This window comes from Drosophila kikkawai, chromosome 2R (genome assembly GCF_030179895.1).
Source record: "Drosophila kikkawai strain 14028-0561.14 chromosome 2R, DkikHiC1v2, whole genome shotgun sequence".
NCBI classification, from domain to species: Eukaryota; Metazoa; Arthropoda; class Insecta; order Diptera; family Drosophilidae; genus Drosophila; species Drosophila kikkawai.
In genome coordinates this window covers 25,253,427-25,270,970 of record NC_091729.1, presented here as the reverse complement: position 1 = coordinate 25,270,970, position 17,544 = coordinate 25,253,427, and the positions used below count along the sequence as shown (strand labels likewise).

At 37.8% G+C, this 17,544-nt stretch overlaps 2 protein-coding genes across 4 annotated transcripts in view; both read left to right on the top strand.

Annotated features, from left to right (window-relative positions):
* Nucleotides 1-17,544, top strand: part of mam (neurogenic protein mastermind) — a 135,558-nt gene that overhangs the window by 83,512 nt on the left and 34,502 nt on the right. The window lies entirely within an intron of this gene.
* On the top strand, nt 16,409-17,150 carry LOC108072910 (acylphosphatase-2). Its single transcript, XM_017164236.3, has one exon. The coding sequence runs from the start codon at nt 16,546-16,548 to the stop codon at nt 16,900-16,902; it is 357 nt and encodes a 118-aa protein (XP_017019725.1). The 5' UTR covers nt 16,409-16,545; the 3' UTR covers nt 16,903-17,150.

Here is a 17,544-nt window from a genome sequence, read left to right as displayed (position 1 = left end):
TATTTTTCTTACATCATTAGTATGTTCATCCTACTCCTTGTTCCACTGTATCTTCTGCACAGTGGGCCGCTTTCAATGTTCGTCACGCATTGCTCATTTTGGGGGTAAATTAAAGAGTTGAGTGGGATACTTGTTCCCATGCTACCCACACTCTTTTACACTTCAAAGGCTTCTTTTTTGTGCGTGATATCCTTGTGCCTTGCACAGCCCGTTGGAGGTAAGACGCAAAAGGTACTGCTGGTACCTGACAAAATAAAGCGGGTAAAAAGCAAGCACACACACAGACACACACACATACACCCGCACACTCCCGGACAGAGTTTTGCATCTTTTATTTATTATGTTTGGCAAATTTCATTGCATATTAAAAATGCAATTTTCCAGAAGAAGAAGAGAGCTTTGGCATCGCCTTCCTGCCATCCGGCCATTTATCCTTTTGCCATCCTGTCCAAAGCTCCTTTCACCGCAAGCTTTAAGTTTTTAGGTTCTCCGGCTGGCTTTTGTCAATTGTCTTAAACATTTTAATTGCTTTACGTTTGTCGTTTGTTGTCAGGGCAAAAAATAATAAACAAGAGAAAGGCGTAACACACACAAAATCCTTTCCTGGCAAGTATGAGGTTCCGTGCTGTTGTTTGTGTGTCCTGTTTGTGTGTGTGGGTGCGGTTTGTCGAGTGGCTGGCAGCCGTAGATTTTAACCCTTAAATAATAATCGTTTGGTAATCGCATTCCTTTTTTTTTGTTTTCTTTTATTTAGGGGATTTTCATGCATTTTATTTAGCAAAGGAGAAGTGGCATTTTTTAAGCCATCACCACATCAGCACACATCCTGAGTGAGGCGCAGGACCTCCCTTTGCTGTTGCTCTTTCGCTTTGCCCTTTAAAATCGATAAACTCATTTTGAAGTTGTGCAAACACAGATACACATGCTTCCTTTGGGCCACTACACTCAGCTTACTTTGCTTACTTTTATTTTCTATGCGCCTACTAAACGCCCCCCGAGTGTTTCGTTTTGAAGTCTTAAGGATGCCTAGAACTGTAAGGTTCTTAGCGGATAAATGTGGCTTGAAGTGTGGGTGGTTTTAACTAATTAAATTTATGGGAAAAGATTTAAAGTGAAAGGAAATACTTTGTATCCAAAGCAGAAGCACTGAAAAGTATGCAATGATTTTTTGTATATTTAAGGAAGACTAGAAACCTAATAAAATATGGAAAAGTATGCTGCAAAAATGTACTCCATATCTTTGTCACCTAAATGAATTCATAGCATATATCTCCACCCTTTTAACAACTAAACTGAAATCCAAAATCTGCAATCTTGCTTCACATTTTCCAATTAACATTTGCAATCATAAATATTTGTAAATCTCTCAAAACCTTCAAGTCCTTGCCATAAATCCTGAGTGATTCTAGCTAATTAATTTGATTAAGCAAGAATTGCTGGGCTAAGGAGAGAGATGCATGGTTTTTGGCCAGCATTTATGAAATCTGCACAACTCGAACTATTTTCACTTAACTACCACTCTGGCTCGTGTTGATGGGAATAGTTAACCCTTGAATGACGCCAGCCAGGCGCCATTCGGGGCTTCCTTTATATGCACTCCTCTCTGCCTGGTATCCACATCGACATCCACTTCGTCCTCATCCTCGTCGTCGTCCGTCCACATCCCAAAGGATGTCGAGGTCCCCGGGCATGCATTCAATTTGTGTGTCGATTACATGAAATGAGCTCTTGGCTGGCCGCTTGGCCGGGAAAAGGAAAAAGCTGATGAAGAGCGGGTTTTATATGCAAAATTAAACCAAACACGGCTCGTGTGTCAAAGGCAAATATGCCATTGATTTGGCCGGGAACAAAAAAAAAAAAAGGAGTCAAGGGAATGAAACTAGAGATAGTTAATGAGTCTTTTTGGGGAACAATATTACTTGTTTTGCTCCAGAAATCATTAGGGTTTTAAAAACATTTAAAAAATTTCTAAAAGTATGCAATGATATTTATATGGAATCGCTTTTAGTGTAAATTTGTTATTTTTAATGATGTAAAAGGACATATCTCGAATTTTACACAGATTTGTTTAGCACCCCTATATCATTTTAAAATCCCACCCTAATTTCACCCTAATTGATTGATTATTTTCTGTAGATGGTTTTCCATTAAACCATCATAAATGATAAATGGAATAAAACCGCCTTGCTATTGATACTTATAGATATACTCTTGATATAGATATGCCCTCGGTAGTATTTATCCCTCCCCCGAAAATCCCTAACATTTATCGCCTTCAATCTTATCGCCCTAATAAAGTCCTGTTCAACCCCAGAAATCTGTATATTACTCTGGGTCCTGATTTTTCTTTGCTTTTTTCATCACTGAATTGCAAACTTTCATCATGTTCATCCCTTTGGAAGAACAACCAACCCCCGCCACCCTGCTGGCTGGCTGGCTGACTGACTGACTGACTCTCCATACAGTCCTGCCCCATAACCATAACGATTATGTCCGTGCAACATGTGACATCAACAACATCATAAACGAAGCGGCGGCCTTCGTCCGTCTTTCCTTTTGAGTTCGAGCCAAAGGCAGTTTGAGCTCGGAATACTCATTGCAATCTTTCCGTTTTCCCACCTGCAGTTTTTCCCCCCGCTAATTTGCATACGAAAGAAGTGCGGGGGTAGAGCAATGGGTTTTCTCCAATGCTCTAATGAGCTTTTCACTGAAAACTCCATTCTTCTGTTTGGCCCACGCGGCGTATACTTAATGATGATGATGATGTGTGTGTGTGTGTGTGGGGACAAATGCCTCTCGAAGTGATTAGCGCTTTCGGAATCCTGGAACAATGGAATCCTTGACCAATGCCAACAGGGTAGAGAGAGTATGATGGGATTTACGAAGGATTCCATAGCGGTTTGGGGCGGCACTTTGCCGGGATTTGTAGAGCGTGGAGAGAGAGAGAGAGAGAGAGAGAGAGGAGAAAAAAAAACATTTTCATTACTTTACTGGAGCGGAAATGGCAAATTAACTGCACAAATACACTGGCGGACACACTGACGGTGTGTTTGTATGCTCATTTATTCATTACATTGCATGCATGCCTCGTATTCCACCCAAACCACCCCCTTCGACCTTCCAGCCAACCCCCTTCCCCCCCGCTTTCATCTATTTGGGGACCAACTCATTGACTTAAAATGCTTAAAGTTGATTTTGGCCCAGGGACAAGGAAAAAGGGTTAGAACAGTGATGAGCATAAGTATTTATATAGTTTAGATAAGGTTTTAAGAATTATTTATTTTAAAATTTAATAGATTTTTCTGTTATTATATACAAAAATGGTTAAATTTCGGAATATAATTTTACTTTTTTACTTTAAGTAGTTCCTTTTTAAGTGTAAAAACTTAAATCCACCTGATTCAAAACAAACAAAACTTAATCTCTCACATTCGAAACAAAGAAGGGGAAAAGTCGTTAGTTAATGTCTCAGAAAATAAGCTTTATTATTTTCAAAGGTCGCACATCTCCGGATAAATTATAGCTTTCAACATAAACGGAATAATGCATTTAATATTCCCCTGCTGCCGTCAGAGACAAAAACTTATCGCTCTCGTTGCGTCATTGAGGCTGCCTTTGTTTGCATTGTCGACGACGACGGGTACGGTGTGTTTTTTTATTTTTTTAAATGTTAAATATAAACGGACAATTTCTGTGAGTTTTTCAACTGAAGGCTTGAAGGCTGTAGGCGATTCGCGAAATGGCGAAAAGGAGACAACGGTTGCGGCGGCGTCATCAATGTCAGTGGTGATGACGAAATGTTTGCAAATAAACAAAACCTCGCCTTCTCCAACAAATAGAAATGTTAAATGAATCGTGGATGTGAGACAATGAGTCCATCCGACATGTGCAAAAAAACCGTTTACGTCTGAGTGGGTTTTTTTTCGTCATGTTTTTTTCGTATTTTTTATACCCTTTCAAGAGGGTTTTATAGTTTTTATATTACAAGCCAGTTAAGACTTCTTCTTGAAAATGTTATATAGGTGTAATATTATTAATTATTTAATTATAAATAGTCAAGGGTGGTAACAAAAATTCCAAAGTAATTTGAAAACATTAAAAAATGTGCCAAAAAGTATGCAATAAAATGCTGTTTGGTCTAAAATTCATGGCGACATAGAAAGAAATATTGCGGTAATTTTTAATATTTTTCCTAATTAAAGTGATTTAAAAAAGCTTAAATGGATAAGCTTCCAAAATTGAATATTATAATCCAAAAAATATTTTAAAAATGTTTTTTAAGAAAGGGTATACAAGCTTCGATAAGTTTATTTTCTTGAATTGTTTTTATTATATTTTCTGTACTTACTGAAGCATATATGTAGTTCCATACACTGCACTATGGTCCAGAATCCGTTTTTTTTGGCATAAAGTCGAAAAATGGAGCTACAGGGTTTAAACTTCGCAGATTTTATTGTTGTGGCATTAACAACTTGTGTACAAAAAATTGGGCCATTACGACCACGCCCACTCTTGCCGCCCCTGCAAACTGTTTGATATTTAATTTTTAATTTTTATATATATACATAATTACCATTTATTATATACATAATTAACGCATATATAATGAAAAAGTTGTTAAAAAAAAAGAGAGATATTTTTCCGAATTTATAATTAGAATTATTGGAAGAAATTAACCGTTCAAGAACGTAGTTACATTTGGGAAGATATTTTTGAATATCACTATAAAAATTACTGCATTTTTAATCTATTTCCTTTATTTTCTTGGATTTCACAGTGTCTTCATTAATTTTGGTGCATAGTCACTTCGATACAGATTGAATTTTTCGATTGTTGCTGCTCCATAATTTAAAAAGTTCGCTGTGACCAAACTATGTATATTACCAAAATATTAGAAAAGGGGGACGAACGGGGATGAGTTTTTTGTTTGTGGTTAAAGACAACATCCAGGAGTACAATCTGGACCAATTAGTTGCTGTCAGCATGGAGCAGCTTATTAGTTATACTCCACGAAACATGGAGAACGCATGATAGTTTTCTAAAAACATACACATAAATTTGACATTACACAACACTAAATACGTAGAACTACACAAAAAATTACAATATAGATTAAATAGTGCATACTTTGAAGATTATTTTCCATATTTTAGTTGATTTTTTTGAACCAAAATAACAAGTCTGACACAACATAAAGTAACTAAATTTTTTGGCGCGAATTTCTATTCGGAAATGAGCTGATCGCAATCGCATTTTTAAAAGCTCTCAATAGGCTTTGGTGGCGCATTTAAAGCTTTTAGTTAACATTTTTATAACGTATGATGAGTTTACTTTAAGATTAAAAAAAGAAAACAACGATATATTAACATAAAAAAATCGACTTTATGCCAAAAAAAACGGATTCTGGACCATAGTGCACTGCGAAAAGTGATGCCGCCGCCGTCGTTGTCGCTGCCGGAAGTTCAAAAGGTGACAATGAGACAAGAGGAAGACGATATTGCCCAACATGTGGGTGCCCAGGGGATGGAATGGGTGGGGGTGGCCAAAGGGGTTACCCAAGTGGGTGCAAAACGGGAAAGAACTGGACAATTGGCGGCAGAATTCACTTGAAGCAATTAAATTTATGAGATTGTTGATTTTGTGCTTTTGCAAACTCTGTTCTCTGTTGTCGGTGCCGATGAAAGCCAACCGATGAATGGACGGACGAGCAAACTCAGCTGAGACAAAAAGGCAAAGGGTTAAGCGCGCCCTTCCTGTTGTTTCAGTTTATTTCACTTTATTCAATTTGTTTTTCGCTTTTCCGACCAACGGAAAATATATATATAAGCACGCCCAGATATACGAGTGGCTATAAAATATCTTTGGTTCACATTTAAATCCGTAATTTCAATTCAACTTGTCGTGTTTACACACACAATGCATAATTTATAGAAATTTGTCTGCAAAGCGCAGCGGCAACGTCGACGTTGACTGCTGCGCCAGCTGCGACAGCGGCAGAAGCAAAAGCAGAGCCAGCCAACGAAAGAGAGATGGCCATGCGAAAGGAAAAGAGATGGAGAAAGAGGAGGGCTCATGTAACCTGAAGTCGAGGAACGCTCGGTGTGAGCACAGTGAGCTGTTTAAGTTTACAGAAAAAGGAAATTAAAAAAATATATATTTTAAAATTTTTTTCAAAGATAATATATATATTTAATATATTTTCTTTAAATTAAAATCTTTAAAATATTTGTATACCATTTTTTTTTTTTAATATTTTTCAATCAATTTTTTTTTTTTATTCATTATTTAAAACAATTAATTTTTTAAGTTACTAAACTTTTATCCCTCACTCTCTGTCCATGGCACATAGTCTCTTTCAGTCAGTCAGCAGCAATCAGCCCTCTCTCCCGCTCCTGCTCCTGTTCGTGCCTTTCTTCACACCCCCTTTAGCTCCACCATTCTCAAGTGTCGCATATGGCAGGCAACGTGTGCCGCCGCTCTTTCTCTCACTCTCTTTGCTCCTCTTCACCGCCGGATCCTTCCCTTTCCTCCTCATTCGCTGCTCCTGTTGTTGTTGTTGGTTTTGGTTTTGAAGCTCCTGTAATGGGGCGCCTCTGCGGTCCAAGAGAGGTAGTTGGTTCAGGCAGGGCAGAAGGGAGGTTAGGGCCCCCCTTATCACGGTGTGCGAGTGCCTATACATGCTGTGTGTGTGTGTGTGTGTGTGTGTGTGGTGTGCATGCGTGTGTGTGCCAGTGTGTTTGTGTTAAACTCAACGAAGCTTAAAAGCTTTGTTTGCACCATGAACGACTTCAATATTTGTTGTCTGTATTCTCCACTTGATTTCCCAGCCGATGGTATGTAAACCAGAAAACACTGGCTTTTCTTATTAGCCAATTGTTTATGCATAGATTTTAAGGGGAGTGCTTAATTTTTAATAAACGAATTGTTTGGATTTTATGCAGGGAAAGTCCCTATTTAGGAGATTTTTCTTATCACATTTTGAAAGTTATTCATACTATTTATTTTTTGTAATCTGAGAGATAGTGCCATTTACTCATACCATTTCCTTTTCACCTGATTATAAATATTTGATAAAAGAAATCTGTAAGATTTAAACTTAGTCTTAGTCATTGCTTAAAAAAATCTAAAAATATATAAAGAACTTTAAAATGTTAGGTTGTCAACGAATTAATTTTTAAGTCCAATAAACTTGATAATGGAAATCTCCAAATTATCCATTCTTTCTAAATTAAATTTTAAATAAGCCTCTTTAAAAATTAAAATGCAAAAATACACTTTTCTCATTAAACTAGAAGAATTTTGAATGGATTTTATTTATGCATTTTGTGAATGCAGACCAAGGAGGCCTCCATTTGGGTCCCCTATCAATGCTAGTGGTTTGTTCCTGGGGTGTCCCAAGCCCTCCCCCTCTTGACTTTCCCCCCTAGGCAAACTGTGCCATTCTATTGAGTGGCGCACCGGCCCCCCTTTTCACGCACCCCGCCGCCTCCCTGCCGCTTGGCCGAGAAGTGCAAGGAAAGCGAAAACGAGCGAAAATGTGGGGTGAATAAAAAGAGAGGAGAAAAAAAAAAAAAAAAAAAAGATTGTTGAGGCAGCCACATAATCCACTTTTGCCCCCCTATACCCTGTACCTCTCCCCCGGGAAGCCCCGACCATGGAGTGTGCCTTTTGTTGCTGCGGAGAAATATAAAAAATAATTGGAAGTCGCTTGCAACGATGTTGTCGCTCTCGTCAGCCTCGCCGTTGACGTTTTGCTTGTTAGCTGCACTGTACTCTCTCCCTGTCTCTCTCCTGCCAGGCCCCCCCCCCACACATTTTCCATTTCCCTATGCCCCCCATGCTTTCCTGCGGTTTCACTCTTCATTTTCTTTCTCGTTTTTCCCACTGCAGTAGCCTTTGATTTGACTTTTGTTTGCTGGTGATTAGGAGCCCAAGAAGTGGAAGCTGCTGCCTGGATTTGTTTAAACAATTCGGGAATGGTTCATTGGGAGTTAGATTGTAGGTCTAAAAGTTTAAGGGGAAAAGTGGATCAAGTTAAAGGATATTGAATATTTAAGGATTAGAAAATGGGTATTTAGATACATTTTATGGCACTTATTAACGGGTTTACTAACTAAGAAAAAACTTAAACTCAATCTTAAATCAACAAAAATTACGAAAATTATTAATAAGACCTGGAAAACAGAGGCCATTTGCATCTTCCCCTAATTTGGCTTATGGGTATTCCCGGAGGGAATCTCTAAAATCCTTTGACACTTTCACTTGACCCCCAACAAACCCCTTTTGTGTCCTGTCATCATCAGCAACTTTTCTGGATGTCCTGCTAAATTAATAATTTTGATTGAGCGCCCCTTTGGATCTTGACTTTTCGCACTCTTCAACCCCCAACCACCTCTAATCGTTGTGTTATCCGCCGTGTTTTATCAACACTTTTGCATCATCTTGGGCCCATCGTTGTCGTCGTCGTCGTCATCATCATAATCATAACTATTATTATTAACGGCAGAGAAACGAGCCTATTTAGCGTCAACAAGCACAAAATCGTCTGCTACCCCTAGGTTTTGCTATACACACACCCCATTCCCTACCCTATCTATCCTATGTATATATTTCCCCCACCCCAAACCCCTAGAGAAACCCTCCCCCAAGGGTTTTGGCATCTGAAGAAAGAAAAAAAACAGGCAAATTTCCCACAAAACTTTAGCAGGCGATAAAAATTTGTCTACATTAGCTGAGAGAAAGAGGCGAAATAGGGCCCCGGCGCACGTTGCACAGTTTTGTGGCATATGCCGCACGATTATACACGGTGAGAAAATTTGGTTTACAAATTAATTAAATGCTATAATTGAAATTGTTGGTTAGAACAAAGAAATTATTATTTAGTAGTCAAATATCTTTAAATATATAATATAATTTTAATAATATTTATTTCCTGCCTCAATTTCTTTTAATTTAAATTTTTCCCAAGTGCACCCCTACTTATTAAAACCTCCCCTTCCCCTTTCTTCATCGAGAACTATCGTTTATCTGAAGTTTTGGTATGTTTTTGGTAACAATCTTAACGTTATTCGTTGGTATTTGGCATTCGAGGCAAATCCTCTTTGGCCACCTTTTGGCTGCGTGTGTGGGTGCCATTTACAAGGGGACAACCGTTGGTCTGCTGTCATCCCCCCTAACCCCCTACCCGTTCGGTGGCACCCCTCTTAAAACCAGGGAACCCCTTTGGAAACCCTTGGAACTCCCCTCCCTAGAACACTGTGCCATTTGTGGCCTGGCTTTAAGTTTCTGGCTTAAGTGCGCATGTCCTGGTCAGAGGAGATTGCTGTCTGCCCGCTGCTTTCCTTGCTCAATTATTGACGAAATATTTTTGAAATTTCCTCGGATTCCCTCGGATTCTGTTAATTGCCCTCGCAAAAACCCCTGCCACTCACTGACTTTACTGATCGAATTAACTGATTTTGCAGCTGCTTTTGTTTTTTCCCGCAAGTGCGTTGACATAAACAAACAAAAGTTCACACACACACACACACACACTGTGGAAGCAGAAAGTAAATAAATACGAGAGTTGTGAGGGAAAATTGCATTGCATTTCGTTAAATGGCGCAATTGAATATCAACGCGTCCAAGAGCAGCAACTAGTAGTAGAGTTCTCCGACTAGCAAATCCCACTTGACGACAGCGGTGGCGGGCAGCTAAGACAATCGCAGAAGGCGTGACACCAGCCGAACGGCAAACCCTTCTCCCCATACACCCCTATATATATATGTGGAATAGGGGCCTCCTCCGTCCGAATCATCCCCTGAGCTCTCTGCCTGGGCCTGTGCTTTCATTGCATCAAAACAAAATTCAATTAAGTTGATTGCAAATCGTTGCCGTCAAAATGAAGGCGAAATGCGAAACAAAAGGAAATGAAATCGGGGCAAAAGTTGCATGGATGAAATAGGCGTTTCAAGACGGAATTGCAAATCAAAAAAATTAGTTTTTTCAAGCAAGAAAAAAAAGAAGCTGATATTTTTTATGCAATTAAAAAAATCTAAATTGCTTTGAGACTTAATAAGTTTAAGTACAATATTTAGATCATTAAGTATAAATTTTATATTTATTATAGTATTACTATAAAAAATTATAGATTAAAATGTAGATAAAAGAAATTCTTTTTTTTTTTTTAATTTTTGTATAGGTATTGTTATCACAAAACAGTTATTAAACGATATTGCGTATACGCAATATTTTTTTCTTTTGTGTACATTTAATGTAATATTTTCAATGGTAAAAAGTTTTATCACCTCGTATCCTGATATTTTTTCGATTTATATTTTTTATATTCTTATATTTATATATTTTATTTAATTTATATTTTCCCTCTTTTTACAACATTACGTATACGCAATATCATCTCATACATTTTTTTAAACAAGCTTAAAGATTTGTCAGCGAGATCCTACATTTTATGCCAATCAATTGCAAAATATATCAATTGTATATATTTAAATCACCCATGGTTTTCATGCTTTTTATAACCTAGTTGTTTTTATTTACCCATTTGTCCATCCAATTTTATTAACAGTTTTGCACTGTTAATTAAAGCTTTCATTTCACTCGCTCGCACCCCTATTTTACTCGTTAACCCTTGCTGCTGCTGTTGTTTTTTTGTATTATAGTTTGCCTGTGGCCTGTTCGTGTCATCTATTGGCCAACTGCTCTGGGCCAAGAGAGAGGCTAATTGGTATTGTCAGCACACTGCCAGTGTCATTTAGCCAATATAATATTTCCACCCAAAGTTGCATGCTCGAAAAAAATATGTCAAACTTTATAATTTATATTTAACGCAGAAAAAATGGTGCGTGTATCCTTGTCTCTCTGTTCTGTTATTTTTTGTTGTCCTTGTCAATGATTTATTTAACTATAGTAGGTGCACTTACGGGTGTAAAATATATATTAATTAATTTACAAAACATATGCGAGGCTTTCAGTGCTTGACAGCAAAGAGCAATTTTCTGTGTCGGTACCACACTGCGTATGCGTAATTATTTTAATTCGCTCGATATACTCCAAACTTCAATAGTTTTTTTTAACAAAGATTATCAAGAAATCTTAAAGCTTTTATTGACTACAACTTCAGATGGTTTTATAGACAAATGTTTTAAAATCTAATTGTTTAAAACGCCTGTTTTTGTGCCCACAAATTGGACAAACTTTCGGGTAATTGTACTTCTCTAATTGCTTTATTACACAGCTTTAATTGCTCGTTCTAAAAACGCTCGCTGTTAATTTACAGCTGTTATTTAACAGCCCTTGCTGGCGGGGGTGGGAAAGGGGGGCAGTCACTTAGTCAGGGCGATTGCTTGACTTGCTTTTGTTTTTGTGATGTTTCCTTTGTTTTGTTTTGATTCGGTCCGTCAGCCCAGCGTCTGTGTGTTTGCCTATGTTTTCTTTTCGCTCTCTTTCTCTATCTCCATTCCCGTTTGGTTGCCTCCTCCTCCTCCTGCTGCTTAGTTTCTCCTCTCAGTTCCCGAAACATGGAGAAAAGACCCTTTGTAAATTTTAATGGCAAATCTGCTGCCATTTGCGGCACATTTCGCGTACAATTTTCATTTTTGTTATGCCCACATATTTATTTTCATGGCTTGCCCTAGGTGGTTGGGCGGTGCTGTGCGAGGGGTGGCGCGGTGACGGGCATAGGCCTGTACACGCTTTTCTTGGACACTGAGAGAAATATCATATGTAATCTTAGCATTTATTAAATGGTGACAGAAAAACCTCTCAAAAGTAGGCAATACTTTTTGCAAACTAATAAGGTATATTTAAAGTTTTTGTTTTTTAATTTCCAACTAGGGTCTCAACTTTTTACAGTGTTTACAACATTGCTAAAGGGGCGCACTTTACATTTGTTTTGTTTATTTTGGCGTGAGCGTTGCCAGCGTGAGAGAGAGAACATTGGAAGACATGGCCATCGCGCGGCACGAGAGTGAGAGCGAGTGCTGCTATGTCTGCTTACGGAGACTAGTGTGAGTGGGGAGCCCGAACCCCATTTTGGAGCCGGCAAGAGAAGGAGAGAGAGAGTGATGTGAGAGAATGTCGATGGCTCGACTCTCTGCATATTGTTGCTGCTTTTGCCGCCGCCGCTGTTGCTGTTGCTATTGCTGTTGTTGGCATGCCATTTCCCGTTATCAGTGGCAGACTTTCTGCCAACCTGCTGTCGCACGCTGTCGACGTCGACGTCGCTGTCTCTGCCGCCGCTCAACGGTGACGCCACGAAAGCCTAAAGCACAGTGGATGTGAGGGGTAGATTTTGGTATAAGATTTGATTATAATTTTTAATATATTTTAAGTTCTATTTATAGTTGTTTAACTAAGCTAAACTTTTAGAATTCCCTATAATTTGTTGTTTATTATGAATTTTAAAAATGGTTTTTGTCGGCCCCACTGTGCCTCTAAACTCTGTCCCTCATTTTGGATTTCTGTGCGCACGCCATGCCAGCTAATTTTGGATTTTCTAAGCGAGCGGAGTGAAATATTTTTAGCTTTTCGATTGAGACTGCGACGCTAGCTGCTAAGCTGACTGTTATGCCGACAGCGACGCGACGGAGCTAGCCACATGCAGATTTTTGCAATTGTTTGCCTTATTTGGCCGCTGACGTGATTTTGTTGTTGTTTGTTGCTGTTGTCGCTGTATTTTTAGCCAGTTGATTTATCATTCTCAATGCGTTTACGCTGCATTTGTGGCTAATCAGTATTATATCTCTCTCTCTTTTTCTCTCTTTGCAGGTGAGTGTCGTCCCAGTATTTTCTTCCTTTTGCGAAAATATGCACACAAAAAGTGCAGATAAAACCGTAAGTTAAGCTAAGCTAAGGTTAATTTAAGCACCCAGGGAATATCTGAACAATTATGGAATGTTTGCTGTGTGCAACATCAACGTTGAGTTATTTCTGATAAGAGAAACGAATGCCGATGCTGAAGTCAAGATCACGGGTTACGTATACGCAGCGTAGGACAAGCTTCGCTCAGAGCGTCGTTTTGTGAGTGTAAATGTGTGTATAACAGTTGATAATATATTTTATTTTTATTTTACCTATGATCCAATATTTTTCCCAGTGCCTAGATTTATAATAATTGTGTCATTTGGCGTAAACAACAAATCAATGTGTGTGGTGGTGATGGCGTGTGGCTAAAGAAGATATTTAAAGTGAACATCCATTTTCCATTCCATTTTTCTCCCCTTTGAAAACTCTATAAAATTTCCCCACTTCTCTGGCCTCTCTCATTATTCCCTTCCATTTTGCCATGCAACTGTGGTTCGGTATTTTTCTCAGCTTTTCCAACGCTTTTCCGACGCGCCGCGTCGCCTGGCTTTGAAGTGTTTACATTTTGCGTTTGAATTATCGCTGCTTTATATGCTTCGCTTTGATTTTCTATTCACTTGTTGTTATTATTGCTCCTCGGCCAGCGTCTGCTTTACTTATTTTAAGCTAATTTTAGTATTTAGCTTTCGTTTGCATTTCAATTCAATTTGGAAAATGAAGGAAAATGCTGCGGGAAAATGCTGTCTTGCTGGACTGTACTTTTTATTTTTAATTTCCAATTCGATTTAATTGTTGTTCTTTTTCTGTTTCTCCTCCCTCTGTTGTTATTTTTGTTTCGCTTTCTGATTTGATTTGTGTATTTGGCTTGGCGCCGTCAGGCCTGTAAAAAAAAGATTGTTTTCAGAGATATAATTTTCGAGAAGCATGGAAATTATAATGGCAACATGAGCGGGGAATTTGGGAAAATCTAAATAAGAGTATCAATATGGGCATGTCTTTTTGATATAATTTTTAAGGCTTTTCAGAAATCTACCTATAAATTTTTATATTTTTTAAAATGTAGTTTTTTTTTAACGCTTAACTTCTGATTGAGGATTTTGATTTATCAGGATTCCCCGTTTTTCTCTGTTGTCAGAAAGATCCTCTCTTTTACTCTATCTTTTTCTTCGAATGTCTCTCCTTCTCCCTCAGTTCACGCAGTTTGCCTTCAGAGAAGCCGAGTTTTGTTTACTTGTGTTACCTTATTGTTGTTGTTATTTTAGCTGTCGCAATTGAAGCGCAGTTTCAGCTGTACAATATACAGTTGCGGTAAAAATTATAAATAAATTAAACAAAAAATGTTAAGGTATTTTTTAAATATTAATATTTAATTAGTTTAATTAATTCAAATAACAATATTCTGATTATTCAAAATATATTTAAAAAATAAATAAATTTACTAAGAACTATCGCAAAAAATTTAAATATTAACATCATAAGAAATATATGGCCTTCAAGATCCTAAAATCTTCATCTGCATTTATCTTGGGGAACTATTATTGTGTCCGCAACTGCAGCTGTACTCGTACTCCTACCCATATTCCTATATCTATACCTGTACCCATAGCTATATAGCCACAATACTGAGTTATGCGAAATCCCTTGAAGCGTTTCAACGTATTACTTTTTGTTGTTATTGTTGTTTTGCTGCGCTTCGGTTTGTTTGATTTGGCTTGCTCACCTTCGGCTCAACAGCCAGCCAGCCAGCGAGCCAGCAACAACAATATCGAATTCACTGAGAGACGTCGACTGAGACGCCGACTGAGGCAGCGACAGAGGCTGGGGACTCAAACTGAAACTCAAAACGAATCCGAATCCGAATCCGAGGCTCGTGCTGTTTCATTTGAATGAGCACACGACGGAGTTTGAGGCACTTTGAAGACACAGTGAAGCCTTTTCAACAATTTCCTACAGCTTAAGGAGTGTTTCCTCATTTTTTTCCCAAACAAACCTGTTTACTATTGTTATATTTGGCTTTTGTTGGTGTATTGGTGAAATAACGAAGCATGCAGTACTTTCTAGGGATAAGTTAAAGCTTCTTATAGCTTTTCTATAACTTTAAGAGTTATTCCTAATTTGTTAACTATTATATTATTTTGATTCTATTGGTGTATTGGATTTGTTGAAATGGGTGTATTGGTGAAGTATACGCTGGTATTCTCTAAGTTATTTTGAAATAAGTTAAAGAGTTTTTCCTCATTTTTAGTACGAAAATGTGTTTATTATTGTTATTTTTGAAATGTTGAAATTGGTGTATTGGTAAAACCTAACCAACGAAACCTATTAAATTTGCATAATCTTAGCTATAGCCCAGGGAAGCATAAAAGAAACCCTTTTCTTAGCTTGCAGAGCTACTGCAACTTACTTAATTTTGTTTTTCGTCACAGTTACAAAGATATTACTGTGGCTTTGCTGGCAAATTAGAAACCTTTGGTTCCAGTTTGTGAAAACTTGAAAATTCGTTAAACAAAATTGGCAGCTTTAGGGCCATTTCCACATCTTTCTGTTCGCTTAAAATGTAGCTAGTACCATGGGTATTTCGCAAAAGAAGTTACATTTTTAGTTTTGACCAATGTAATGCTAGGATTAGGCCTTATATTTACTTTTCAAATAATTCGATATGGATTGTTTTAAATGTCCTTAAAGACTGAATACTTAACTATCTAAAAAACGTTGTATAATATTCTTCATACTTTGGAAAATGAGTTGCACATTTTGTTGATATTTCCCTCATCTTGTAAGGTGCCGTGGGGCGTATACTTGTTACCTGTTCAGTCATTTATCACTGGCTTCTTAAGCAAATACATACCATTCCTCGCTGAAATCTCTCTCCCTATATACCCTCTTATATATCCCATAAATATCGTATTAAATATTTGCCATAGAATCGCCAACGATGTTGGTGTTTCGCGTTTGCATTAACGCCAAATGTTGTCTGTTTATCTCCGCTAGTTATTGTTCGCTGCCCATAGGTGGTGCGTTGGTGGTGTTGTGTGCTGCGACGGCTGCTTACGAGGGATGGAGGAAGAGGATGAGGAGGAGAACAGTGATGAAGGGGGCGGGTTTTTGCGCCTCTGTTTGGTGGTTGCAAACTTTTGTGGCATTGCCAGTTGATTGGATTGCCATGAGATGAACTTGTGTGCGAGTGCGGCAAGTGATTTATGAGTCCCCCGTGCTGATATGGGATATGTGATATGCGATAGATATACAATAGATACAATGTCATTAGCGTCCTTCTCGATACAACAATGCTCGTTGCGAAGATGAAAATGCATTTTTTTTGTTTCTCCTTTTTTTCTTTCTCAATTTTAATTCAATCATGATTAAAAAGTAGCTAGAAATGTATGAGTATCTTATTTCAAGGAAATTGCTTCTTACGCAATCGATAGGCAATAAATTAAAGGGGGAAATGGTATTTTATTTAAGAATAACATGTGTTTTCTTTTTCAATTACAAACCGAATTTCGAGCATATGGATTTTATATATTTTTCTTAAATAGATTCTTTAATGAATCTTTAAGAAGTTCATTTACTTCCTTTTACTGTTTGTACTTAAAAAGTAGACCTTGACTGTCTTGCCACAAAAAGAGAAATATCCATAAAACCATTTGACAAACTTTAACCAAAATTGACAAAATTTATACAAGTATATCTTCCCCTTTCGATCCACACTCAAAAACTCACAGCTCAAAGAGAAACTGAATGAATACACGGACTCAAAATATGATGATGCAGTCGGTGGACCCGATTTTCTTTTGCGGATTCGAGATCTTTGGGCGAGTGCAGGGCGTGAAGTTGCGAAAACAGACCCAGGACTTGGCCACGCTCAGCCAGGTGCGGGGTTGGGTGATGAACACCGACGAGGGCACGGTCAAGGGGGAGCTGGAGGGCCCACTGTCCAAGGTCAACGAGCTCAAGTTCTGGCTACTCAACTTTGGCAGTCCCGGGTCCGTTATCGAGCGGGCCAAGTTCACGCCCACCAGGGAGATCAACTCCCACACCTTTAGGCGCTTCTCCATACGTTATCGCCCAACTCCTGCCAACAAGAACGTGGATTAGCAGAATTCCTTAAGATCCATCGGGAAGAGGAATCTCTGTGTGTGTGTGTTTTGTCCAGTACCAAAATTCTAACTGTGTTTTGTTCTAACAACCGTCGCTTCACGGAACGTTCATTTACAAAAGCCTACAAAGTGAAAAAACAGGCTGGCAGCCACTAATTAAGCTTCGCAAAGAAATACTCAGTGCAATTACATGGCACATATGTGTGTAAATACACTGAAAATAAAAGAAAGCTAGCCTGAAAAATATTTATGAATCTTATTATTACATTTTGTTGTTTTGTTTTGCAATCTTAACTTTGAAAGGGAATATATACTAGATTTAAAAAAATTTAAATTTCACTTATCAGCTTTTAGTAATAAAATTTTTGATAAATTGCTTAATTAAGCTGGATCAGCATTCATTTGAAATCTAAAAAAAGCTTTGGTTTCCATAGAAAAATATATAAAATTCATGAAAAAAAGATATCATTTAAAATTTTTTGAAAATAATGAATTTAGTGCTAAAATCAATTTCAAATTCTTGGAAAAAAATTTAGTTAACTATATTGTTTTATATTTTACTTACGTTTCTAAAAAAGAAAGCTTATTTAGGCTTAAATACATAGCCTTATATATAGATAAAAGTATATACTTTATGGTA